Below are 24,871 nucleotides of genomic sequence, written 5' to 3'. Positions count from 1 at the left end.
TCAAGAAACCCAGGAGGTTGGGATGCTGGAGCCTGTCTTCATCGTCCAGTGCCCGTGATCCTGGTGCTAACAGCCCCTGTCTTTGTAGAACTCCTCCTACCTTTCAGATTCGTTGCTCCAGTGACCCTGGTCCAGAAGTGGAAGAAACAGAGGAAGGAGAAGCAAGGTGCTTTATAGTTTTAACACTTGACCCCATCCATCTCCTTATCCGGCCTATGAAATAAGAAGTGGTATTTTCATTTTACTGATGAGGACACTGAAATCTTACAAGTCATTTGCCCCAAAGTCACACAACTAACAGGTCACAGAGTTTGAAATCGTATCTTGGGATTTATACATTTGTGATCTTTCTACTACTAGCGCCTTAAAAATCACAAGCCATTTCCCTTGGGCCAGGCCCACCTTCTCAGATGCAGCCCCTGGCTAGTACATCCCCTGGTTTATAGGACTTGACTCCTTCAGTTACTTCTTTAGAAACTTCTACCATCCCCCAGAGCTCCAGGACCTGCAAACACAAGAAAAGCGAAGTTAACCTCATTGCCCATCAGTCAGCACTTTCATGGGTTGACAATTATATTGCTTTTCAACCTAAGGAAAAAGAAGTTCGGCTAAACAAGTTGAGATTGATTTAACGCCTCGTGACTGTCTTCAGTGAAAATTCTCCGAACTCTGATGGACAGATGACCAGGGCGCCCTGCCAAGCAGGGACTTGGTCTCAATCTCAATTTCACTAGCATTTCACAGTGAGGTTAATCATTGGAGCAGGAACTTTCATTTTTGTGTGTGTGTTTCTTTTCACACAGTGCTTCTCTAAGTCTTTTTGCCATTTGATACTTCAGTCTTGTAACTGATGAGAATGTAGTACCAGCAAAAAGCTTATGCTTAAACACATTCGTCTCTTCGCTGTTTTCATTCCGTACGTCCTGGTTTAAAGCAGTTTAAACTGCTGCCAGCACATGGGCTCGTTTGTGTTGCTTATGGCTGCTGTCACCTAACAACAGAATTGAGAACCTGCAGCAGAGACTGTATAGTTCTCAGTATTTACTCTCGCCCTGTACAGAAAAAGCTTGCTGAAACTTCCTTTTTTTTTTTTTTTTTAAAGGGACCGTAGTTTAAAGAACTATAGTTGGTATCCTCAGAGAAAAACTTTCCCAGCATCTGCTTGGTCAGTAATAACAGGCCAGGAAGAAGCACACACGTCATGGCCAACCCTGAGTGCATTCATATGTGGGCTGTGCCCTAGGAGCAGAATTCAAGTGAATAATAATGTTCCTCTATGACACCACATTCCATATGATCCACAGCAGGGGTACCACTAGCTAGCTGCTGCTAAGTTGCTTCAGTCGTATCTAACTCCATATGACCCCATAGACGGCAGCCCACCAGGCTCCCCGTCCCTGGGATTCTCCAGGCAAGAACACTGGAGTGGGTTGCCATTTCCCTCTCCAATGCATGAAAGTGAAAAGTGAAAGTGAAGTCGCTCAGTTGTGTCCAACTCTTTGCGACCCCATAGACTGCAGCCTACCAGGCTCCTCCGTCCATGCAATTTTCCAGGCAAGAGTACTGGAGTGGGGTGCCATCACCTTCTCTGAGCTAGCTAGGCAGCCTTAAAACTAGTCTCTAGTCTTACTCCATGAGATTCCTCACCAATAAAATTAAACACTTAAAGAAAATTTATATATCCCACATAATAGTATGTGTATATATGAGTTGTATATGAATACATGTCTGTAGAAGTGTTATATATATATGTTACATATATAGCTTTAAAAGGAATAATAAAAATAAATATCAAGTACAGTAATAAAATACAAAGACCTGTTCTCCCACCATGCAGCTTTGGAAGTTGAACCTTGTGGATACCTTTGAAGTCCCCTCTGTGCACCTGTCCAGTAATGCCCCCCTCCCTCCCCAGAGGTAGTGATCTCAGTTAATCATTCTACTGCATTTCCTATACTTGCATTACTGATTTTGCCTGAAACTTTTTTTCTAAACAAAGAACACTTTCAGATCCCATCAAATTTTGTGCTCCATCGGCATGACTTCATTTTCTTGGTGCTAAACTCTTTGTCTTAAAATCTCACAAGGGCTTTCAGTCTCCAGCAAACAGTTAGCACACAGTGGCTGCCCAGTGAATACTCTTGAAATACTCTGCAGGTTTTTCTTTTCCCTTTGGTGGCGATGGTGGGATTGGGCAAGGTACACCTAGAGTCATGGGCTAGTTCAGAGTGGTCTTCTTCTGTGGTGGTCTGTGATCCTGTGCTAGGCTGAGAGGCTGGGGTCTCCAGAGCTAGTGGTTGCCTCTGCCATCTTTGTCTTTATCAGCTCTGCAGTGGGAGGGGCCAGGCTGGTTCACATGAGTTGACTCCATGTTTACATAGTAGAAGAATAAGGTGAAACCTGATTCATGGTCCTTAAATTTAGCTTCCAGTCAATCTTAGTTGAAGGAAAATCTCATTGCACCCATTCTTCGTGTTTTCCTCTTTTTTTTTTGTAATTTTTGTGGCTGAAAAAAAAGTATAAATGCTGGCTTTCGGAAGAAGGAGCTATTGTTAAGCGTAAGCCTTTTAAACTCTGTAATTACTCCATAAAGCCTGTGTGTTTGCATCAGAAATGCATTTTGTCTTAAGTTGTAGTGCTCAGTGTATGGAGCATTTATAATGATAGGGTACTTCCAAAAATAAATCGACTCTATAGAAAATGTTAATCAGCTGATCCCCAGGGACTGTCCTGAGTATCTCCACTGTACAAATGAGGAAATGAACATGACAGTTAGTGGTTTGCCCAAAGCCACACTGTCGCTGGCATCACGAAGATTTAAGCAAAGGTCCCACGTACAAGAAAACACAGTCGTGTTTCCATGCAAGACACTGTGGGCCTTCCTCGAATTGACCTACATTAAGATTCAGGGACGAAGCAGCCTTTTGGTGTTTGGAAGAATCGACTACATCAACCACAAATAACTGGTTTGCTTCTGAAAGTTACCTGCGGGGTTTTAAATAGGACTTTTTTTTTTTTTTTTTGAGGAGTCTGTTTGCTTGAAATCAAAAGCTATGTATCGCTAAATGATTGCTATGAAAACTAACAAGCAGTGGGTTCAAGGGTATTTCACACCGCCAGGGAAAATAGTGTGAGAAGTACAGTCATTTCTCAAAGTGTGGTATCCCAGTTTTACAGTTTTCAAGAAAGCAGCCTGCTACCAGGCACTTACTTTCTGAAACCATTTTCGGGGGATTGGTTCAGGATATTCACAGTCTTCCAAGTCATCTGCCTCAGTGGCACGCTGTGACTGAGGAAGGGTTTCCATGGCTGTGCAAGCCACAGAGTCTTCCATTTACAAGGACACTTCTGGAATTCTTAGTGCTCTCTTCTTAGGCACAAATGGATAGTTTATTTTACTTGGAGCAAAAAATGTTTTGTTTTTTTCCCTCCTGACTAACTTCTAGTTAATTGAAAAATTCAATTAACCATCCTGGTAAACTCTTCTTCCTTTGCGTTCTTCCCCAAGCTTCACTTGGGAACTTGACTCCATTTTTTTTTTTTTTTTTTTTTTTGAGTAGTAAATGCTTTAAAGACTTTTTCCCAAGATTTTTATTTTAAAAATTGAAGTATAGTTGATTTACAATGTTGTGTTAGTTTCTGGAGTACAATGAAATGATTCAGTGTGACACATATATATTCTTTTTCAGATTCTTTTCCATTGCGGTTTATTACAAGGTACTGAATATAGTTCCCTATGCTATACAGTAGGACCTTGTTGCTTATCTATTTTTTATATAGTAGTTTGTATCTGCTAATCCCAAACTCCTAATCCATTCCTCCCTCACTCCCTTTCCCCTTTGGTAACCGTAAGTTTGTTTCTACATCTGTGAATCTGTTTTGTAACTAAGTTCTTTTGTGTCATATTTTAGATACCATATATAAGTGGTATCATATGTTATTTGTCTGTTTCTGAATTACTTAGTATGATAATCTCTATGTCTATCCATGTTGCTCAAATGGCACTATTTCATTTTTTATGGCTGAGTAGTATTCCACCGTGTGTGTATACACCACATCATCTTTGCTAGCTACAGTTAGCCGACATTGTTAGCTATAATAACTCTGGTATCTGGGCATGTGAGTATGGCTATTGAACGATATGGTGTTGACTCAGAGGACTCATTCACCTGTCGTAGTAACTACCAGAGCCCTTACTGTGGGGTTATATTGGATAAATTTGGGCAAAGCCAATGCATAATTGCAGAGAGATGGTGCCTTATAGAGGAGGACACCAAATTTTGCCATGCAGGGAAGCCCCTACTTCACAGCAGGTGGATGCAGGTGCTTATCCTAGTTATCAGACCCCAAGATTTGATTTTGGCATTTTACACTCTGATCATCAGATCTGGGAACTACAGATCCACGCTGACAGATTTACAAGTAACCTACTATGAGCTAGAATGACTCAGTATCCAGTGAGTTGGGTTCAAAATCCAACCTGCCTACCTTTGTGATATTGGGCAAATTATCTTACTTTTCTTTTTTTTTTTAAACCCAGACAATTGAAATGTTAATACTTTATAAAAATGTTCCAGGAGCTGATGCCTTCACATAATATCTGGAAGATAATAGCTATTGTTATTATACTGTCATTTTGCTGTTGTCTTCATTATAACTGTGCAAGTCAACTTAGGAGACTGAATAATAATAGATGAGAAAGTTGCCTTTTGAGTACAGTATTTTAAAGCGTGAGAAGGAATTGGACTGGATCAGATGGGTGTTTTGTCAGTTTGTGTATTGGACACCATAGCCTTGACTCTCAACACCCTTTACCCAGACAGTGCTGGATTAACTCCACTTCACTTTGAACCTGTGACTTACCTTTTTCTAGATTTCATGAAGTCACCGTTTTTTTCTTTTCATCTGGGAGCCTCTTGTTTATTTGATTCCAGTTTTTAGCAGCAAATAAAGGACTCACCTTGAGTACTTTGAGTTTGGCTTTCAAAACATCTTTAAGGGGTGATTTATTATTCTTCCAGGTTGCTCCTTCTTCTGGTTCCACTTTCCTGAGGTGACGTTTGCAGAAGGTGGGCTAACTCATCCCAAGGATGGGTGGCGTATGCCAAGCGCTTCTAGAAGACACTGCACTCCCTTGATTAGAGCATGGGAAAGCATGCTTCTTTAAGTTTGTTAAACCAGAACAGCCTTCTATAAAGCCCTCATGTTTCTGTACTTTTTCTTTATTTTGTTTTGTGTCTGGTATAGGTATTGACATCCTGAAGCTGGTAGCAGCCCAAGTGGGAAGCCAGTGGAAGGATATCTATCAGTTTCTGTGCAATGCCAGCGAGAGGGAGGTGGCCGCTTTCTCCAACGGGTACACGGCAGACCACGAGCGCGCCTACGCAGCGCTTCAGCACTGGACCATCCGGGGCCCCGAGGCCAGCCTGGCCCAGTTAATTAGCGCCCTGCGCCAGCACCGGCGCAACGATGTGGTGGAGAAGATCCGTGGCCTCATGGAGGATACGGCCCAGGTAACGCAGCCCAGCTGTCTGTCCTTCCCACTAACCTTTAGGTCCCTGAGCTCCAGATTTTACCAGGTGTATGTCAGAAGAGAAAAGAACTGCTCGTTGCTATTAAGCTTCACACACACACACACACACACACACACACACACACACCTCTTCTAGGGCAGTGCTTCTAAGCGGTTTCCCATTAATCATCTAGAGAACTTTTAAAAAATTCTGGTACTTGGACCTCACTGTAGACCAAATTAGAATTTCTGAGGACAGGACTCAGAACGAGTACTTTTAGAAATCAGTATATTTAAAAGCCCTACAAGTGCTTCTAATGTACAAAACTGAGAATGTTTGCCTTTGGGATGGATTCTGGCATCAAACTGTACATCTATATCTATTCCCTTTTTTCCCCAATTTACGGTTTCATTTTGCATAACACACTTTGAACAAAAGCAAGAAGGAAGACTTTTTTCTATTCCCTTCCTCTAACAGCTGATGTTTTCAGTGATGTGGTTTAAGAAGGCTCCCTCGTATCACCAAGTAACCGCGAGGATGCAGGTGGGGCTGGCAGTGTTTAGTAACAAGATTGATATTTCTCCCTGGGCTTGTCCAATCAGTGTCTCAGATGAAACTGATGGGACCTGGGAGGGTGATTTATTTATAGTCGTTGGTCCATGAGCCCCGTTTTGGCATCAGGAAGCACGGGATAGGAACCCTGGTTCTGACACTAGCTGAGTGACCAAGTATGTTTCACTTCAACTTTCTCTGCCTCTGTTATCTCAGTTCTTACCCGAGTTCATTAAGACTCTAGGAGTAAAGTATATAAAATACCTGACCTACTGAAGGTGTTATACATAGCACAGTTACAGTTATGATATATTTACTTAGCCCTTCCTTAATCATAAAGTACTTCTCTGAAAGGCTGTGAATTAACTACAAATTTGGCTATTGAATCATAGTTCTCAGATTTCGATTGAAGTTTTGCAATGTATTATCAAGGAAAAACACTGCTGCTGAGACTTGATAAAAACCACTTAAAATTTAAAAGACCATTCTGCCTGTGTTCTTTTCCAGTGGTCTAAACTCATTACCTAAAAGAGTGAGGGAGAGAGTTTTTTCCCTGGTCCACTCTAATCTGCTATCATTCTGCACCACATTTGTGTATCAAGGGACTCAATTTTATATATTTAAGAAGTCCCAATGCCTTCATCTTTCTATACTAGCAGTGTACTTCATTATTGAAATAAACATTCATCAGGTGAATCTTTTATCTAAGTGACTGACTGGATAAAAGTTCGTTGGTGCTAATTGACTCTGAAGATAGTCTTTAAAGCTCCTAGTATACTTTTTAAAATTTATTTTTAATTGAAGGATGATTACTTTACAATCTCGGTGTATTTTTAACTCCTTTGAAATGTGGAAGTTCAGAAAAAAAGATTTACTAATAGAGGCAGGGGTAAGCATTCAAAGGCACACACGGTGTCTTTTGACTTTCTGAGAAACCATCTCAATTAAGTATGGTTCTCAACTAAAACAAGGCTTTGAGTAGCTGGATTTGGGGAAAGAAAAAGGAGATGCTTGGCCTCCAATTAAATAAAAGACTGCAGTTCAAACAAAGGGACTCAGGAGGCAAAACATTGTGCTTCCTTGGAGTCTCAGCTTTAAGGAAAGAACTGTCAGGGCAAGCAGCAGATTGAAGAAGGATTTAGATACTTGGGAATAAGTCACTGGATCACCTTGATATTGCCTCCAAAAAAGAGAAAATATAATTGATGCAGTGATAGGATTTGGTTAAATGGAATATTTAATAATGTGGAAGGATGATCACGAGGTATTGTTAAGGGTTCACAAGGAGGTTTCTGATTAGAAAAAACAAATATAAACACAGGAAAATGAAAAAGCATAAATGCTAATATTCTATTAAATTTAGGCAGTAGAATGAGAAGTGATTTTTAAAATTATTTTTTATAATGAAAATATTATTTTGTGATTTAAAACATTTAAAAAAATGACAGCTGAAAGGACCCACGAGAAAGATAGGTAGGGCTTTGTTTTACTGTGCTAACTTGAAAGAGGGAGCCATCCTCGTTTTAATCGAGGAAGAGCCAACAGTGGTTTATGTGCCAATCCATTCTTTCTTGGGAGGACTGGCTGAGGTTTGCGATGTTCGGTCAGATTTGCCTAAAACTTATTTCGTTTTTGGTTTCTGCACATCTGTGTCCTCTTGCTCTGTGTACACTCAGCAGTCATTTAGAATTTGTTCCTAGTCTATAAAGTACTTTCTTTTTGGGGTTGGTGATGACGGTAGTGGAGTATCGTCTACACCAGGTGACCTTGGCAAGTAACCTTGGTATGTTTCTCTGATGGTTCCATTGAGTTCCATCAACGGAGCACTTGCTTTATTCCAGGCTCTGTCCTAGGTCCTGGGAAAGGCGGGCCCAAAGATGCAGACTCCATGGAGGAGACTGCATGTCAGGGAAAGTAGTTTTTTCCTTGTTCATATCTCCTCCATATATATAAAATATTTTAGTATCTATTTTTTGTTATTTTTTAAGAGACAGTAGCACTAAAACATTCTGTAGCTTTCTCCTTGGTTCTAGTGTGGCCCGCATTTTGGGATGAAGGCTGAGAGGGCAGAAGCTTCTTGTTCCGTGTTTTAATTATGTCCATCATTGTCTGGCAGTGTTGTGGACCCAGCTACGATTCTAATTTTAATAGCCAATGAGCATGGATTTCTGGTTGCCAGCTCTTATTAATGGTGCAGCTTGTTCCTAGTTTATCTCTCAGATTTGTGGAGTCAAACAAGAGAATCAGAGAACACAGGGGGCCTAATTGAGACTTAGTTTTTCCATTTTCTGGTGGATTTGTATTCTGTGTGTATGGTGGTATTGCTGGCAATTTGAGACTTTGCCCCAGGAGTTAATGGGCTCTTAATGTGTGAAAATGACTTTGTGTGTGTGTGTTTAAAATGGTTAATGTTTTTTTCCTGTTCATGAGCCTGAGAACACCTATGTTATGTTCCACTCAGAGGATTGGTCCTGGTGTTCCTTTTGGTTACCTCTGTCAGGAACAGCTGGTCCATTATTAACCTTGGTGGCCTATTAGCCATTTATGTATTAAACACATCCAGAGTCTGACTTAAAAACAAAATTATGCATTAACAAATTATAAGTACAATTTACTTTATGGTGTACTGTTCTTTGAATTTTTTTAAAGACCATTTTTTAGAGCAGTTTTAGGTTTAAAACAAAATTGAGAGGGAAGTTACATGCACCGCCTCCCCCTCATTCACCATTATCAGTTATCAGTCAAAAGAGGGGTATCAGGGGTGTCCGTCAAAAGAGTTTCTACCAAGAGGGAACCTATAATGACATATCATAATCACCCAAAGTCCATAGTTTGCCTTAGAGTTCACTCTTGGTGCTGTACAGTCCTGTGGGTCTGGGTAAATGACGCATGTCCATCATTATCACACAGAATATTTTCACTGGCCAAACAGTTCCCCATGGTTTACCCATTTCTCTCTTCCCCACTCCCCACACCTCCCCCATCAACCACTAAGCTTTTTCAGCGTCTCTTACAGTTTCGCCTTTTTCAGAATGTCGTGTAGTTGGAGTCATGGGGTGTTTTTCAGATTGACTCCTTTCACTCAGGCGTCTGCATTTAAGCTTCCTGCACGTCTGTTTATGACTTGATAGCGGATTTGTTTTTAGTGCTGTTTCATTGTCTGGGTGTATCACAGTTTGTTTTTTCATTCACTTGCCTGACTCTTTTCTTATCTGAAGTGTGGCCTGAGTTTCTCAGGACACTCTTCTTTCAAGTTCAATAAGAAAATGGACCCCAGCCTTCCAGAATCATCTCTATTCTTTCCGTCCCAGGCATGAACTTTTGAGAGAATCAGCAAAGGACAGTAGTTGGAAATTACTGGGATTTTGCCAGAACTCTTTAAAAAACAAAACAAAAGCCTAATACAACTTTCCAAATTGTATGTTGTCTCTTTTTTCCATCCTTTAACTTTTTTTTCCTGTGTCTTATAAAGAAAGCCTTTTGTAAGTAAATATATTGAAGGTTTAAAAAAATCTATTCTAATAGTTTTGTTGTTAAGAAAATTTCAGTGTGGTAACATTTTTTAATGTAATTTAAAAATGCTTTCTTTACTCATATATTTGGGTTTAAATATACCATCTTATTATTTTTTATATTTGTCTTATCTGTTCTCTTCCCCTTTTCCTTTCTTGTAAATAGGGTGTTTTTATTATTCTACTTTTCCTCTCATTAACTTCTTAGGTACACTTTTTTTTTTCTTTTTACTTTACTTTTAATGGATACCCCAGAGATTACCACACACAGTTAAATTATGAACTGTTTTATAAATGTGTACTTTTTATTATTTTCCAGACAACACAACAGCCCTAAAAGACTTTAAACATATTTATCCCCCTCTTGTGTTTTGTTGTCATACATTTTATTTTTTTAAGTTATTAATAATTTTTATTGGAGTATGATTGTTTTACAATGTTGTGTTCGTTTCTGCTGTACAGCAAAATGAATCAGTTATATCCCCTCTTTTTTGGATTTCCTTCCCATTTAGGTCACCACAGATCCCTAAGTAGAGTTCTCTATGCTATACAGCAGTTTCTCATTAGTTATCTATTTTAATAGTATCGATAGTGTATGGGCTTCCCTGGTGGCTCCTGGTAAAGAATCCATCTGCCAGTGCAAGAGATACAGTTCAGTCTTTGGGTCAGGAGGATCCTCTGGAGAAGGAAATGGCAAGCTTACTCCAGTATTCATGCCTGGGAAATCTCATGGACAGAGGAGCCTGGTGGGCTACAGTCTAGGGGGTCACAAAGAGTCAGACACAACTTAGCAACTAAACAATAACATCAGTAGTGTATATATTTCAATCCCAGTCTCCCAGTCCGTCCCCTGGTATCCATATGTCCATTCTCTATGCCTGTGTCTCTGTTTCTGCTTTGCAAATATGTTCATCTGTATTATTTTTCTGGATATCATATATTAAGTGATATTATGTATTTGTTTTTCTCTTTCTGACTTACTGTCATACATTTTAACACTACACATTTCTTAGCCTCCCAAAGGCATAATTATTATGATTTTACACAGTCACACTCCATGTAGATTTACCTGCTTACTGATTTTTTTCTGTTGCTCACTCCCCATGTTTGCCTGAGATCCTTTTTCTTTGGCCTAAAGAATACTTAGCGTTGGTTTCCAGCAATAAACTCTCTTTCTTCATCAGGAAAATGCCCACTGACTAAAATAAATTGCATTATTTGGGCTTTGTTTTTGAAGGAGAGCCGGAAAAATGGAACTTAAACTTGACAGTTTTTCTTTCAGTACTTTCTAGCCCGAGTTTAAGTTTCCCCTGCTAAATAGCAAGGGAGAGGATGCAATTTTATTTTTAAATCTGTATTACATAACAAATTGCATGGGCACTATTATGCCAGGCACTTTGGGCAATGCAAAGACAAGGAAAAACGGAGTCATTGCTGACAGAGAAACCTGCTATTGAAGGGAAGAAAGGTGTACATCTTTTATCTAAGGGAGTAAACCCAGGAGGGAGGGAGGAGGGAATTGGTGGGTGTGCAGTTTATCAACATAAAGGATCCAAGTCAGGATGTCAGTGTGAAGAGCGTACCGGGTTAAATTCCTGTCCTGGTCACATACGTGGCATCACTGACTCGGTTTTTCCATGAGAAAATGGGAACACCCTTAGTGCCTGTCCTCTGAGCTGTTGTGAAATTAGGTGAGTGTGACCCAGAGAAAACCCTTGGTGAATGTTTACCATGAATCACTGCAATTATTCCCAGGCTCTAGAGGCAAGAGAGATGGAAGAATGTTCTTGACTAGCTCCAACTCACGTATCAATAGATTCTTTAAATCCTGAACACCAAGGGTCACTGTGTCGGATAGGGAGAGACTGCCAAGTTCAAGACTGCTCGATGGGCAGACGGTTAAGCATGAGGGTTGCCATCTGCATTCAGTGCCCAAGAACTGGAAATTCCAGCTAGTTGTAAATATTTATTCTTGTACTGCCTGAGTGAGTGTTCCTAGGCTGGCAGGAATGTTTTCTCTAGTGAAGAAACAAAGGGGATGGTGTATGTAGACAACGGCCTGCTCTTTCAAGGGCTGTCAGAAAAAGGATACAGAATTGAGCAACTGGATTTCTAGGTTTCCTTTTATGTTGTTGCTTGTTTGTTTTTTTTTTTTTTTTCCGGATCTTTTTATATTCAAATAGGCTTACCCAGTGTACTGGTTTTCCTTTCTTCCCCCCTCATCTTGGACTTGCTTCTTTCTCTGCAGGAAACCTTAGGCAAATGATTTCTCTGTCTCTTATTTTTCTATTTAAAATGGGAATTCAAGTGGTATATTTTCTTTTTTTTAGCATTAAATCAGATAATGGCTTGTTAAACTATGGGATGTAAAAACGTAGGATATGAAAGTGATGCTTACTGGCTAGGTTCAGAAGTCGTGGTAATTTGAATTTCCCAGCCTTCCTTTAGAGTTTCATTTTGAGAAAGGGAGGGAAAAGGAATTTTATGTACATTTAAAAATGATAAACAAGGTCCTATCATGTAGCACAGGGAACTATTAATATATTCAATATCTCGTAATAAACCATAATGGAAAAGAATATGAGAAAGGAAGTATCTGTGAAAATGAATCACTTTGCTGTACATCGGAAACCAGCCCAACGTTGTAAATCAGCTGCATTTCAATAAAAGGGAATGATCATATTAAAAACAACCACAATCATTTAAAATAGTATAAAGCATTACTTTAGCTGCCTGCTTTGACCAGAGATTCACAAATACAAAGGGTTGGTGTTGATCAGGCAGAGGGTTTGGGGTGTCTCAGCCCTCTCTCCCTCCTTTCATGAGATTAGCTAGATTAAAACCATACTGTAATGTATGGTTTTATTGATGAATTGATGAATCTGAAACCAGTATTGTTGTGGTTAATGTCTATATAGTAGAATGATTCTTTGTTAGAAATTCTTAATCCTTTCCAGAAACCACATTGGAGACCTCGGTCCCAGGGACAGTTCTCTCTCTCTCAACCATAGTGGACTCTGTGTTGGAGACTGAGTGGTTTTGCTCTGTATAATCTGCTGGGAGAATCTTAACTGTGATATGATGAGCACTGGCATTCTGTCTGTGAGGACAGTACCACTGCTTCTGCTGAAAAGGGAACTATAGTTACTGAATTTTTTTTTTATCAGCTACAGGATGCAGCTGTCTTGATCTACGTTGTCTGAGAGCAGCTCTTTTCAGAAATTTAATATAGTGAGGGCGAGTGGAGGCAAATACCAGCTGTACCGTTAGCTGTTGACTTTTTGGCTTTTCAGATTTGTCCTTAACTTGCCAGTTGACCGTCTCTTAGAAAACAGGGATTACTGTCCTAAGGCCTTGAGATGTTAGCTAAACTGGCATGTATCGAGCCCCTGACTTCTGCTATGTGGCCACTGCATGGGGGTCATTTCAGGTCAAGTTACTTAATTTGCAGAGTGTGACTGTGGGTTCTGGGGAACTTGCCGTATGGTGAGAAGCCGACTCTGTAAAAGCATGCTGACACACGAAAGGCCAGATACTTTGAGCAATGCTTGTGTTTAAGGTGGTGGTTGTGTACAAAGGAGCCAGGCCTGTGAAGAAGCCTTTAGACATTTAATGACATTTCAGGCCATTCTACTTATTGTCATACTCCATGGTTTCATTCAGTTAGTCAACAATCTTTTGTAGAGCAGCAGCTGTGTGCCTAGGACTATGTAAAGAAGAAAGGTGTGTGCCTTTCAACAGCTTACTCACCGAGATGGAGACACATGTGCAAATAATGACAGTTTAGTGGCATAGGCAAGTGTTGTAATAGAAGTGTGCATGAGGAATTGTAACATCAGAAGATAAGGGTACTCAACCCATGACAATATACCTAGAAAATAAGGACAGATGTATACATTTCTATTTAAAAAAAAATTTTTTTTTAAAGACAGACTCTAATTTCTTTCAAGAGTATATTTTGGTCTTCTTGTCCAAGACTTTCTCATGAGGTTTCTGCCCAGGGAGCCCCATCTGTTTTTTTTACACTAAGGTCTTCTCAAACTTTTGAGTCTACGAAGAACATGTATTTTCCTTGGAATTTTGTTTCATTTGGTTCAGTAGCAAGCTTATCAGAAGGTTCATTGTTCTGTAATAGGAAAGGTACAAGAATGAGGTTTCAGTGTCTCACTTCACATCAAGTGCAGGAGTTGGAACTTTGAATCTCCAAGAACTAGCAAAAGGAGCTGACATAACCAACAATTAGACCTTTGTCTCATAAACATCTGGTGAAATCTCATGTAAATAGTAGAGATAATGATTGTACATGCCCAGGCCTGCACTTGACATCTACTAGTGGGGCTCAGTACATCTTAGCTACTGTTTTATGGTTGGAATTTGAGTTCCATACACTCCTTTTTTGACTTAAGCAATAGCAGTCTACTTTCTGTAAATGCATGTTATGGAGAAAGTGAACCAGTGTTTGCCACATATCTGCCGTGTCCCAAACACTGTCTAGGTGCTTTGCATCTGCTTTTATCTAGCAAGCTTCATGGCCCTGTGAGAAACAGGTATTAGAATTAACATATATTTCTGTATTTTGTTGAAAGCTGTGTCAGCCATGTATGTCCCATTATTATAGGTACCACTAAGAAAGCAATGAAAACATTGTGAATTATAGTTGTTAGATACAGCCCAATTTCAGACATGTTAAAGCATTTGAAGTGTGACAGGTGATAGAAAAGTCTGGGAAACAGATTCTTAGGATCTTGGGACTGGGTATACCCTCCCTCCCTAACACACACATACTTAGACATGCTTTCTTTTTTTTTTTTTAGTAGCCTTTACTTTTTTATTAATGAATTTTTTTGTTTGGTTGCACCACGTGGCATGCAGGATCTTAGTTCCCCAACTAGGGATTGAACGTGTGCTCCCTGCAAGTAGAAGCACAGAGTCCTATCCACTGGACTGCCAGGGAAGTCCCTTTCGTAGCCTTTAAAGGTGGGATGGTTTGACACAAGCAATTTATTTAGCAAACATTAAAGGAACACCCATTTTGTTTCAATGTCTGTACTAGGCACTAGAGATACTAAATGAAAACACACATTATATACAATGGAATACCACTCAGCCATTAAAAAAAAAGAATGAAATTTTGCCATTTGCAGCAACGTGGTGGACTTGGAGGGTGTTACGCTTAGATATCAGACAGAGAAAGACAAACACTATATAAATCACTTATATGTGGAATCTAAAAAAATACACCAGACAAGTGAATACAACAAAAAGGAATCAGACTCACAGATAATAGAGAACAAACTAGCAGTTTGGAAGGGAAGCAGGGAGGAGCAAAATAAGAGATGGGGAGAGGGAGGTAAAACCATTGGGTGTAAGATAGGCTAAAAGGATATACAGCCGATATTTTGTAATAGCTGTAAATGAAAAGTAACCTTTCAAAATTATATTAAAAAAACAAAGAAAACAGACACACACCAAAACACACAGAAACAGAATCATCGCTCAAGATGCCGGCATTTTATAGCAGGGGTGCATGTGTGAGCCAGATGTTGGAATATCCTCTGTGAAATGGCCATACAGAGGACTTGAAATGGGCTTTTCTTTTTTTCTTGGGACGGTGTCTCTACATTCAGAAAAGGCTGAGTCTATCGGTGGATGATAGAGATGGGGAGTGGGAGGTAAAACTATTTTCTGCCCCTTTAATCCACATCCTTACTGGCTTCCTCAAAAAGTGCATTCGAGAGAAACAGAATCAATATTGTGAAAAGAAGCTTGTTTTCTCCATGAATTACTGCTGGATGTCATATTTTGTTTTTTTAAAGCCAAAACTCATATTCAGACAAAGTTTAATATCTTTCGCTTTTGGCCTGGCTTCTCCATCCTATGTTCATGAGACTTGTCTCTTCATCTGTTATAACCCAAGTGCCAAAAGCATATACACTGACTGTTAAGGAATTATATTTCAGTCAGCAGTAGGCTTTATTGTACACTAGTTAATTTCATTGTTTTGATCACTTGTGCGTGCGTGCTCAGTCGCTTCAGTTGTATCCGACTCTGTGTGATTCTATGGACTGTAGCTTGCCAGGCTCCTCTGAAAATGGGATTCTCCAGGCAAGAATACTGGAGTGGGTTGCCACGCCTTTCTCCAGAGGATCTTCCCAACCCAGGCATTGAACCCGAGTTTCTTTTGTCTCTTGCATTGGCAGGCGGGTTCTTTACCACTAGCACCATCTGGTAATTGCTTATTCCTCACCATTTCCTTGAGGGAGAGACAGCTGTCATTTCTAATTTCCCCATTAATTTTTTTTTTTTTGTAACAGAAGAAACTTTGATTTAGCCACAGTTTGGGCTGAGTCAGGGGCAGGCTGAAACGACCAAACATTAAAATGGCTTAGGGAAAAAAGTACTAGGGAAAGAGGTGGAGGAAGTGTTTGGTTTTTATAATCATTTATTTACACAATAAGTAAGTGTCTTTTGAGAATGATATGAAACACAGAAGCCATACAAGAAAAATTAAATTACTTAATATGTATATGAGCCAGAAAACACCATATACAAACCAAAGACAAAATAATAACTGGGAAAGTTGCAATATAGGGTTAATTTCCTTTAATAATGAAGGATTTTTGCAAGTTAATTAAGAAACCAACCATCCAAAAGAAAAATGGATGGTTTGTGAATAAGCGCGTGCACAGAAAAGAAATCCTGAAGGCTCTTAAAGGTATAGGGATTTTTTTTTGTAACCTTGCTCAAAATAGAAAAATTCAAATTGAAACCTGCACTGAGATGCAATGTTAACCTCTTAGACTGGCAGAGAGAGAAAGGTATAACTCCACTCTTGTGTTGTAAAGGGAATAGAGAAGGTGGAACAGTATCCATTGCAAATGGGTGTCCACATGAGCCCGCCCCAGTAGAGGGCCATCTGGCATGGACCAAAATACACGTGTTTTGACCATGGAGCCCACTCCTAGGAATACATCTTACATATGTTCTTTTTTAAAATTTACTTTATTGAGGTATATTGTAAATCAATGTTGTATTAATTTCTATTGTACAAGAAAGTGTTTCAGTTCTCTCTCTCTATATATACACACACATTCTTTTTCTTATTCTTTCCCATTATGGTTTTACAGGATATTGAGTATAGTTCCCTGTGCTATACAATAGGACCTTGTAGTTTGTCCATTTTCTATGTAGTAGTTTGCATCTGCTAATCCCAACCCCCCAATCCACCCCTCCTCCACCTCATCCTACGTATATCCTTACATACATCCTACATACGTGCAGAATGGTTCAGGTAAATTATTCATTGTAGCATCACTTGCTAGTAACAAAAAGGTAGAGGCGACACAAATGCCCTTCAATAGCGAACTAGTTATGTAAGCTCTGGAACATCCATACAGTGGAACAGTACGCATTTATCCAAACCAGTGAGTCAGCTCTTTATGTGCTTAACCTCAAGAAACATTTTTAAACAAAAAAGTGCAAGGTACAGAACAGTATGGACCTAAACTGTGCTACCATATTGTAAAAAAAAAAAAATTGTAAAGAATGAAAGAGAAGGTCTGGAATAGGGTGAAGAATATATGTCCAGATTGGTGTAAGTGTAGATTATTCTGGAAGAATACATGGGGAGTTGGTAACAGTTAACACTGGAAGGAAAATGAGAAGCTGACATCATTGATTAGTGAGGGGAAAGTATTTTCAGAGTTCCCTTTTGCACCTGTACCATGCACTGTGTACCACATATAGTCTAATTCTAATGGCATAAATTCAACTAAGATTTTTATTAAGTGACACTAATTTAATCAGATTTGGGAAGTTCAGAGAATTTGAGTCAGAAAGATCAGCTTGAGCCTACTTATTTCAAGGTCATGTGTTTTTATGAAATTATTTTCTGTCCACACTTCTAAAAAAAACCATTCTAAAGCCTTTATTTAGCATCATGTAGACTATTTCATTATAATACTTGTTAACTTTAAGACAAATATTAAAATAACTTACTGGCAGCTACCAAAGGCCCTTTAGAACAATACCTCAGCCTCTGGTTGGGTGGATCAATACCATAAGATTGATTGTCTGCATGCATGCTAAATCGCTTCAGTCCTCAGTCGGCCCACCAGGCTCCTCTGTCCATGGGATGCTCCAAGCAAGGATACTGGAGTGGGTTGCCATGCCCTCCTCCAGGGGATCTTCCTCATCCAGGGATCAAACCCACATCTCTTACCTCTCCTGCATTGGCAGGTGGATTCTTTACCACTAGCACCACCTGGGGGGAGGGGGAGGGCAGGGTTGCCTGGTGGCTCAAATGGCAAAGAATCTGCCTGCAGTGCGGGAGACCAGCGTTCAATTCCTGGGTTGGGAAGATCCCCTGAAGGAGGGTGTGGCAACCCACTCCAGTATTCTTGCCTAGAGAACCCCCATGGGCAGAGGAGCCTGTGGGCTACAGTCCATGGGGTCGCAAAGAGTCGAGCTCGACTAAGCACACTGCCTGGAAAGCCTACCATAGAATTAATAAACCCCAATTAAAGGATCAAAGCTACTGCACAATAAGTCTCTATACATATCTTAAGTACACAGGTACCTGGAAAATTATAAATTCACAGGACCTCCTTTTATATAGTTAGATACTTCTGTCGTGTCTTAAGGCAAGGTTATGATTCTTGCAGTCTTTTTTTTGTGATTAGAGTAGTCCCAAGGCGCTTTTTTTTTTTTTTTTTTTTTTTGTGGGAAAGGTTTCCTAATGAGCAATAGGTCTCACTGAGTTGAGGTTTAGGGAGCCCTGTCGTTTCCAACAGGGCCAGCTCCTCCTGTAATGATGGGGGCTGAGCCCTTGTAAGGCTGGGCGGTGTATTTGATTGTGAGCTGGCTCCAGCTGTGAACTCAGGGAGCCCCCCTGACTTACTCTCCTCACTTCCGTTTTTTGAGAAAGCCGGTTGGTGAATCAGCTCAGGGTTGATGTCAGCAGCCTGGACAGCTTGCAGACACACACGCGCTCCGCAGCTGGGCGGCCACGCCCTCCTCGCCTCCCTCCGGAGCCAGCTGGTTCTTACCAGCTCTGGCAGCTTTATACCGCATTGCTTGTGGCTTCCTGTGCCTGTTACCCTGCACACCCAATTCTCTTAAGTTCTCTTGCTTAAGGCAAGGATTGGCTAGCAACCACACCTTGGCTTAAATGTGGCTGGTTTTTTAGCCCTTGGGATTCAGTTTTGAAATGAACTCTTAAGATCAGGATTAGCAAATGGCATGTATATACGCTATAGACAGATGGCTTCCCTGGCCCGTAGCTCAGTTGGTAAAGAATCTGCCTGCAGTGCAGGAGACTCGGGTTCGATCCCTGGGCCAGGAAGATCCCCTGGAGCAGGAAATGGCACTCCACTCCAGTATTCTTGCCTGGAAAATCCTATGGATAGAGGAGCCTGTCAGGCTTCAGTCCATGGGGTTGCAAGAGTCTGGACTCGACTTAGGGTCTAAACCACCATGTATAAGACTATAGCAACTGCCTTGACTGGGGCTTGAGATGCTTAAAGGAGAAACACCATGGCCAGCTAACCTGTTGTTGTTCGTGGCTAAGTCCTGTCTTCCTCTTTGCGACCCCATGAACTGTAGCCCGCCAGGGTCCCCTATCCTTCGTTGTCTCTGGGAGTTTGCTCAGATTCATGTCCATTGAGTTGGTGATGCTTATATAACCTGGGCTGATGTTTATATAGAATCTTAAGTAAGGTTGCAGTTGAAACACAATTCTTGAATTATTCTGTGCTTGGACCAATCTAGGGTGGGTTGAGGGTGTCTTTCAAAATAATACTCCAGTGGTTTTGGCATGTTTGGGTCAAGTTAATCCTGAGAGCTTCCTGAGGGTGGGTGAGTTTGTTCCACAGGTTCTGCTATTGGCTTGCAGCTCACCTGGGAAATGCATATTTTAGTGTTCACTCAACTCTGCCACCTCTGTTGTCTGGCACGGGGGTTCCCAGGGACCTTGAACATCTTGGCATCTTGACATTGTACTTCTGTTGCTGCTTCCATCTCCTGACCTCTAGAAAGGAGATCTAGAAAGCATTAAGGCTGCAGTGTCTTAGTGGCAATCATCGCTTGCCAGTTGATGATTTAGATTTAAATGTTAGCTCTGTCCCCTAGTTATGCAATAGAAGCCCCTCTTTGCTTCCCTTTCCTATAATCTGGGTTGGGCGGGAGAAGTTAAGAAGGAAGATCGACAGAGCACTTAACAGTCAGAAGCTTAGGAAAAGTTTGGGGAATTTTTGCCTTCAGGTTATTTGGCCCATAGCCCTTCTTTATGTATTTATTGTCCTCCCTTTAAAAAAAAAGACTCAGGAAGCAAAGAAAAATTAAAGCATAGTACAACGCACATGCATAACCTACCACCTAGATTGAACAATTATGTTTTGACATCTTTGCTTTATCTGTGTTTATGTGTGTGTATGTGTATATGTATATTTCCACTCCACGTTTCTTTCTATAAGACTTCCCTCCAAATTTGTTAGAACTGCCAACCTTTCTTTTAAAGGTTTAGGAATCATCGTCTTCTCAATTTCCTCTTTTTTCTTTATGTTTGCAAAATTTTTTCCTGAGTAAACTTGGCTGCTGTTTCTCATGACCCCTTTCTCTGGATTGTATTGAAACAAGAATTCACACTCAGAAAAATAAAGTCATTGTTTCCTATCAGCAGGGACTTTAACGAAACTTTCCCCTTTTATTGGCGGTGGGATTTTTTTTAAGGGAGAAATCATCTTGTACAGGAATTCTTTAGTATCTGAACTTAGGAATTAAATAGATTCAGGTACATATTTTGAGGAGGTGGGGCTGGTAACCATCATTATCTGAACTCTCATTTAGATCTGAAGTCCAGGAACCACATAACTTTGGGTAACAAAACCTTTCTTATTATCTGAATTCCTTTTCTCTAAACAGAGGAACCACATAGATTCCAGTATCAGGAGATACTTGTATGGTAAGGAGGAAAGTGCTGGTTTTTTATCAGAACCCGGTCTTACATACCTACGTAGACCTATCAAAGGTCATGAAATTTAATTTGATGTTGGCAGCTGGGAGAGTGGGGGAAACAAGCTTGAGATAATATCATCATCCTTAAATAGTTGTAGTTATCTCTTTATTTGTGACTGTAATTCATTTGAGATAGACCTTTAGTGGAAATTGAATTTGTGTTTTTTTAAGTAGTCACTGGTCTGTTGGGATCTGAAATATTTTCTAATAGAAAACAAGGTTATTGGCCACAGTTGAAGTATCTGGTATTTACATAATCTCTCATCTTTACCTCCGGGCAGCCATCCAGCCTGGGTGCAAGATCTGCCATTGAGTTATGGGTCCTCTGGCTCCTGCAGTCTGATGGACAGGGCAGAGCAGCTCCCTGTGGTCATGTGATATCTTTGTATTGAGTTTACAGGGTTTGTCAGTATCTGTAAATACAGTGAGTCTAGACAGCAAAGTGATATGACACAGCAAAGAGGATTAACTTGGATGGAAACTAGATCAAACCTGATCTTTTTTTTTGAAGTTTTGTGGTAAAATACACATAACATGAAATTACTATTTTAATCATTTTTAAGTGTACGATTCAGAGGGATTAAGTCTGTTCCCAGTGCTGTGAACCTTTATCATCCATCTCCAGAACTTTTTCATCATCCCAAACTGAAACTCTCTGCCCATTGAATGATAATGACACATGATCTTTGCTCCTCTGTCTCTGGTAACTACTGTTCTACTTTCTGTCTCTGTGAATTTGCCTATTCTATGTGTGTCTTATCAGTAGAATCATGTAATTTTTAATCTTTTGTGTCTGGTCTGTTTCATTCAGCATTAACAGTTTCAAGGGTCATCCATGTTGCAGCATGTATCAGAGTTTCATTCCATTTTAAAATCTGAATAATATTCCCTATATGTATAAACAGCATTTTGTTTAACTGTTAGCCTGTTGATGGGCATTTAGGCTGTTTGCACCTTTTGAGTATTGGGAATTGGCTGCTCTAAACATTGGTATACAAGTATCTGTTTAATTCCCAGATTTCAATTATTTTGGATACATATGCATAAGTGGAATTGCTGACTTATATGAGAATTCTTCATTTAACTTTCTAAGAAACAACTACAGATTTTAAGTGAAAGTGAAAGTTGCTTTGGCCACCTGATGGGAAGAGCTGACTCATTTGAAAAGACCCTGATGCTGGGAAAGATTGAGGGCAAGAGGAGAAGGGGACGACAGAGGATGAGATGGTTGGATGGCATCACCGAATCGATGGACGTGGGTTTGGGTGGACTCCGGGAGTTGGTGATGGACAGGGAGGCCTGGGGTGCTGCAATTCATGGGGTCGCAAAGAGTCAGATACGACTGAGCGACTGAACTGAACTAAACTGAAAGTCGCTTAGTCATGTCTGACTCTTTTGACTGTACAGTCCATGGAATTCTCCAGGCCAGAATACTGGAGTGGGTAGCCTTTCTCTTTTTCAGGGGATCTTCCCCACCCAAGGATCGAAGCCAGGTCTCCCACATTGCAAGTGGATTCTTTACCAGCTGAGCCACAAGGGAAGCCCATGAATACTGGAGTAGGTAGCCTATCCCTTCTCCAGTGGACTTTCCCAACCCAGGAATCAAACTGGGGTCTCCTGCATTGCAGGCGGTTTCTTTACCAACTGAGACATCAAGGAAGCCCACAGTTTTAAAATATATTTTAAATGTAATTGTGACATCATATTTTTGTGTGAGTGAAATTTGATCAAAATCTGTATTTTAGTTAATAATACTGTATCACATGTTAATTTCCTGTTTTTTTTTTTTTTTTTACAACATAGTATTTCTGTATATTCTCAGAATTGGATTAGAAGTTTCAAACCTCATTCAATTTTTTTTTTTAAATCACTAGATAGTAAGCTTTCTAGCCTTTTAGCAGTAACACTAGATGTCTGAATAAGTGGAACTGTATCAAAATTTTGAGTGAATATAAATTAGAAATTTAGTATTCTATTCATACTTAGTTAAACAAGTGGAATCAAAATGTCATAAATTTTTTAGCTAGACAAAAATGGAGAAGTTTTCTAAAATGTATATTACATTATAATACTATTTATGTATTTGTGTGTACAAATGCTTTTCTATTACACTTGATAAAAGCTTGAAAAAGAACAACAATGAAAGAGAGACAGAGAAACTGGAGAACGTAAATGAGATGGGAGCGCTAAACATGAAACAGAAAAAGAGAAACAAACAATGAAAGTAAAAGATGACCATATAGTCCAGTTGTTTTGAAACATGGCTGCTCATTAGAATCACATCTGGAGCTTTGGAGAAAATAACAGTGGCTTCTGTCATCTTGGGGAGGTTACTTAAACCCCTTTGAGCCATGGTTTGCTCACCTGTAAAATGGAGCTAATAAGAGCTACCTTAGCATCAAATAGATTTGTATATTCGTGTTGCATCATTTAGCTGAGCATTGATGATGACGTTTTTTTAAGTCCTTTTTTGTTTACTGGAGCTGAGTAACAACTGGTCAACTCAGATGGAATAACAATTAGTTTCCATTGAATTTAGCAAATGTGTTTTTGAAAACCATCTTTAAGTGATAGAAATTTTCACAAATGTGGCATAAGAATTCTTCCTACTTTCTAAGTATTGGATGAGATCCGGAGGGAAGGTTCAGTTGGAAGGGAGACTTTTGATTGTAAGGTGCTTTCTCCTTAACCCTATCAGGCATATTTGGCTACAGAGGGGAGAGAGAAGGGTCTTATGGAATCTGACTGGGTGATGCCAGGAGCCAAGGGGTTAAGTTGAACCATTTTGGCAGATTGGCAAAGGGCATTCAGGCTGGGTAATTAAGGCTTCATTTCAGGAGATCACTGATGCATCAAAGTTGTTAATTAGTTTTATGAAAACAGATTGTACAACCACGGGGAGATTGTAATTGGGTAGTAATTGAAAATAACTCAGTGCTAAACCTTAGTTGAGGAACCAGTGGGAGTAACTTGGAAGGAGAAAGGGAGCTGGGGGCTCTGCAGGTGGTGAGGGGAGAGAACGAAAAAGCCGTAGTGAGACAAACAATAAGCGAGACAATGTGAAGAGAGATGACCTAGAGTAACCTTATTCTTTTAGAAATGAGGAAACAAGTCTGAAAAGGGACAAGGTTTTTCTAAGACCATACAGCTAGTTATCCATAGGTTTCTTTTCTTCCCTTGCCATGGTGTTCCAGGATTGGCATGACTTTGATTCTTAGGAGTTGACTTTGAAGATCATGAAACATGCTGAAAAGAAGGCTTCTGGGGCTGGAGTCCTCCACCCTTTCATGTTTGCAGAGTATCCTCAGGGATGCTGTTCCATCACAGGAGAGAAGCAAAGTCTTCTCAAACCCTTGTTTTGTTGATTTACCACCCTCGCCGTAACTACATCTTTTGCATCCACGGTCCACCATTCCTGGGGCTGGAGAAACTCTTCAGGCTTCCACAGTGCGTCATCCTAGGAAAGGCCAGTCAACAGGGAAGTGAGTTTTGGTTTGATATTAAAAGAGGAGAGTTAATTTTTCATTGGGGTATAGCTGATTTACAATGTGGTGTTAGTTTCGGGTGTATAGCAAAGTGATTCAGTTATACATCCACATATATTGTGATATTGTTGTTTAGATCCTTTTCCTGTAGATGTTGTTACAGAATACTGAGTTCCCTGTGCTACATGGTAGATCCTTGTTGATCATCTGCTTCATCTATGGTAGTGTATGTGTGTTAAGAGGGGAGTGAGTTTTGAGCTTCAGTTTCAGGTTGTGATTTGACTGCGCACCCAAAACGGGCAGGTGGATTTGGGGAGCTGGTTGAGGGAGGGAGGGGTGGGTTGCAAGAATAAACTAGAGTTTGCTCTTTCCGGTGCTACCTGGGACAAGTTACATCATTGTTCTCACCAACGCTGCCCAAGCCTCTGTAACCCAGAGACATTCAAGGCCACAAATCTCAGTCAATAGCTTGTGTACCTAATCTCTTTGATTGGTTCCTTGTACTCAGTGGTTCTGGTAAATCAGAAAGGCAAGTAGTCAGCAGTGAAGCTTTAGGTATGACTCAGGTGTCAAGTATGGTGAACCACTTATCTCTCTTTTCTTATCCGTTTGGACCAATAAATACAGTATCTGGAAGGACAAAGTGCATTTGCATGGAAACTAATCAGGAGAACATTTGGGGTTCATTTGGCCAAAATCATTGGGGTTTAGCTGATTTACAATGTGGTGTTAGTTTTGGGTGTATAGCAAAGTGATTCAGTTATACATCCACATATATTGTGATATTGTTGCTTAG

General features: G+C 40.1%; 1 protein-coding gene across 2 annotated transcripts in view; it reads left to right on the top strand.

The window, feature by feature from the left end:
* The window catches only part of TNFRSF21 (TNF receptor superfamily member 21), a 63,811-nt gene that overhangs the window by 31,702 nt on the left and 7,238 nt on the right, over nt 1–24,871 (top strand). For both annotated transcript variants that reach the window (XM_086372036.1, XM_086372035.1), the window contains exon 4: nt 5,248–5,513. In XM_086372036.1, coding sequence (XP_086228162.1) covers nt 5,248–5,513 — 266 coding nt within the window. The remainder of the gene's footprint in view (nt 1–5,247; nt 5,514–24,871) is intronic.

Source organism: Bos grunniens, chromosome 23 (assembly GCF_055505025.1).
Source record: "Bos grunniens cultivar Pamir isolate PY7600 chromosome 23, Bosgru_T2T1.0, whole genome shotgun sequence".
Classification (NCBI taxonomy): domain Eukaryota; kingdom Metazoa; phylum Chordata; class Mammalia; order Artiodactyla; family Bovidae; genus Bos; species Bos grunniens.
The sequence above is the reverse complement of the archived record's forward strand: the minus strand, read 5'-3'. Positions and strand labels throughout refer to the sequence as shown.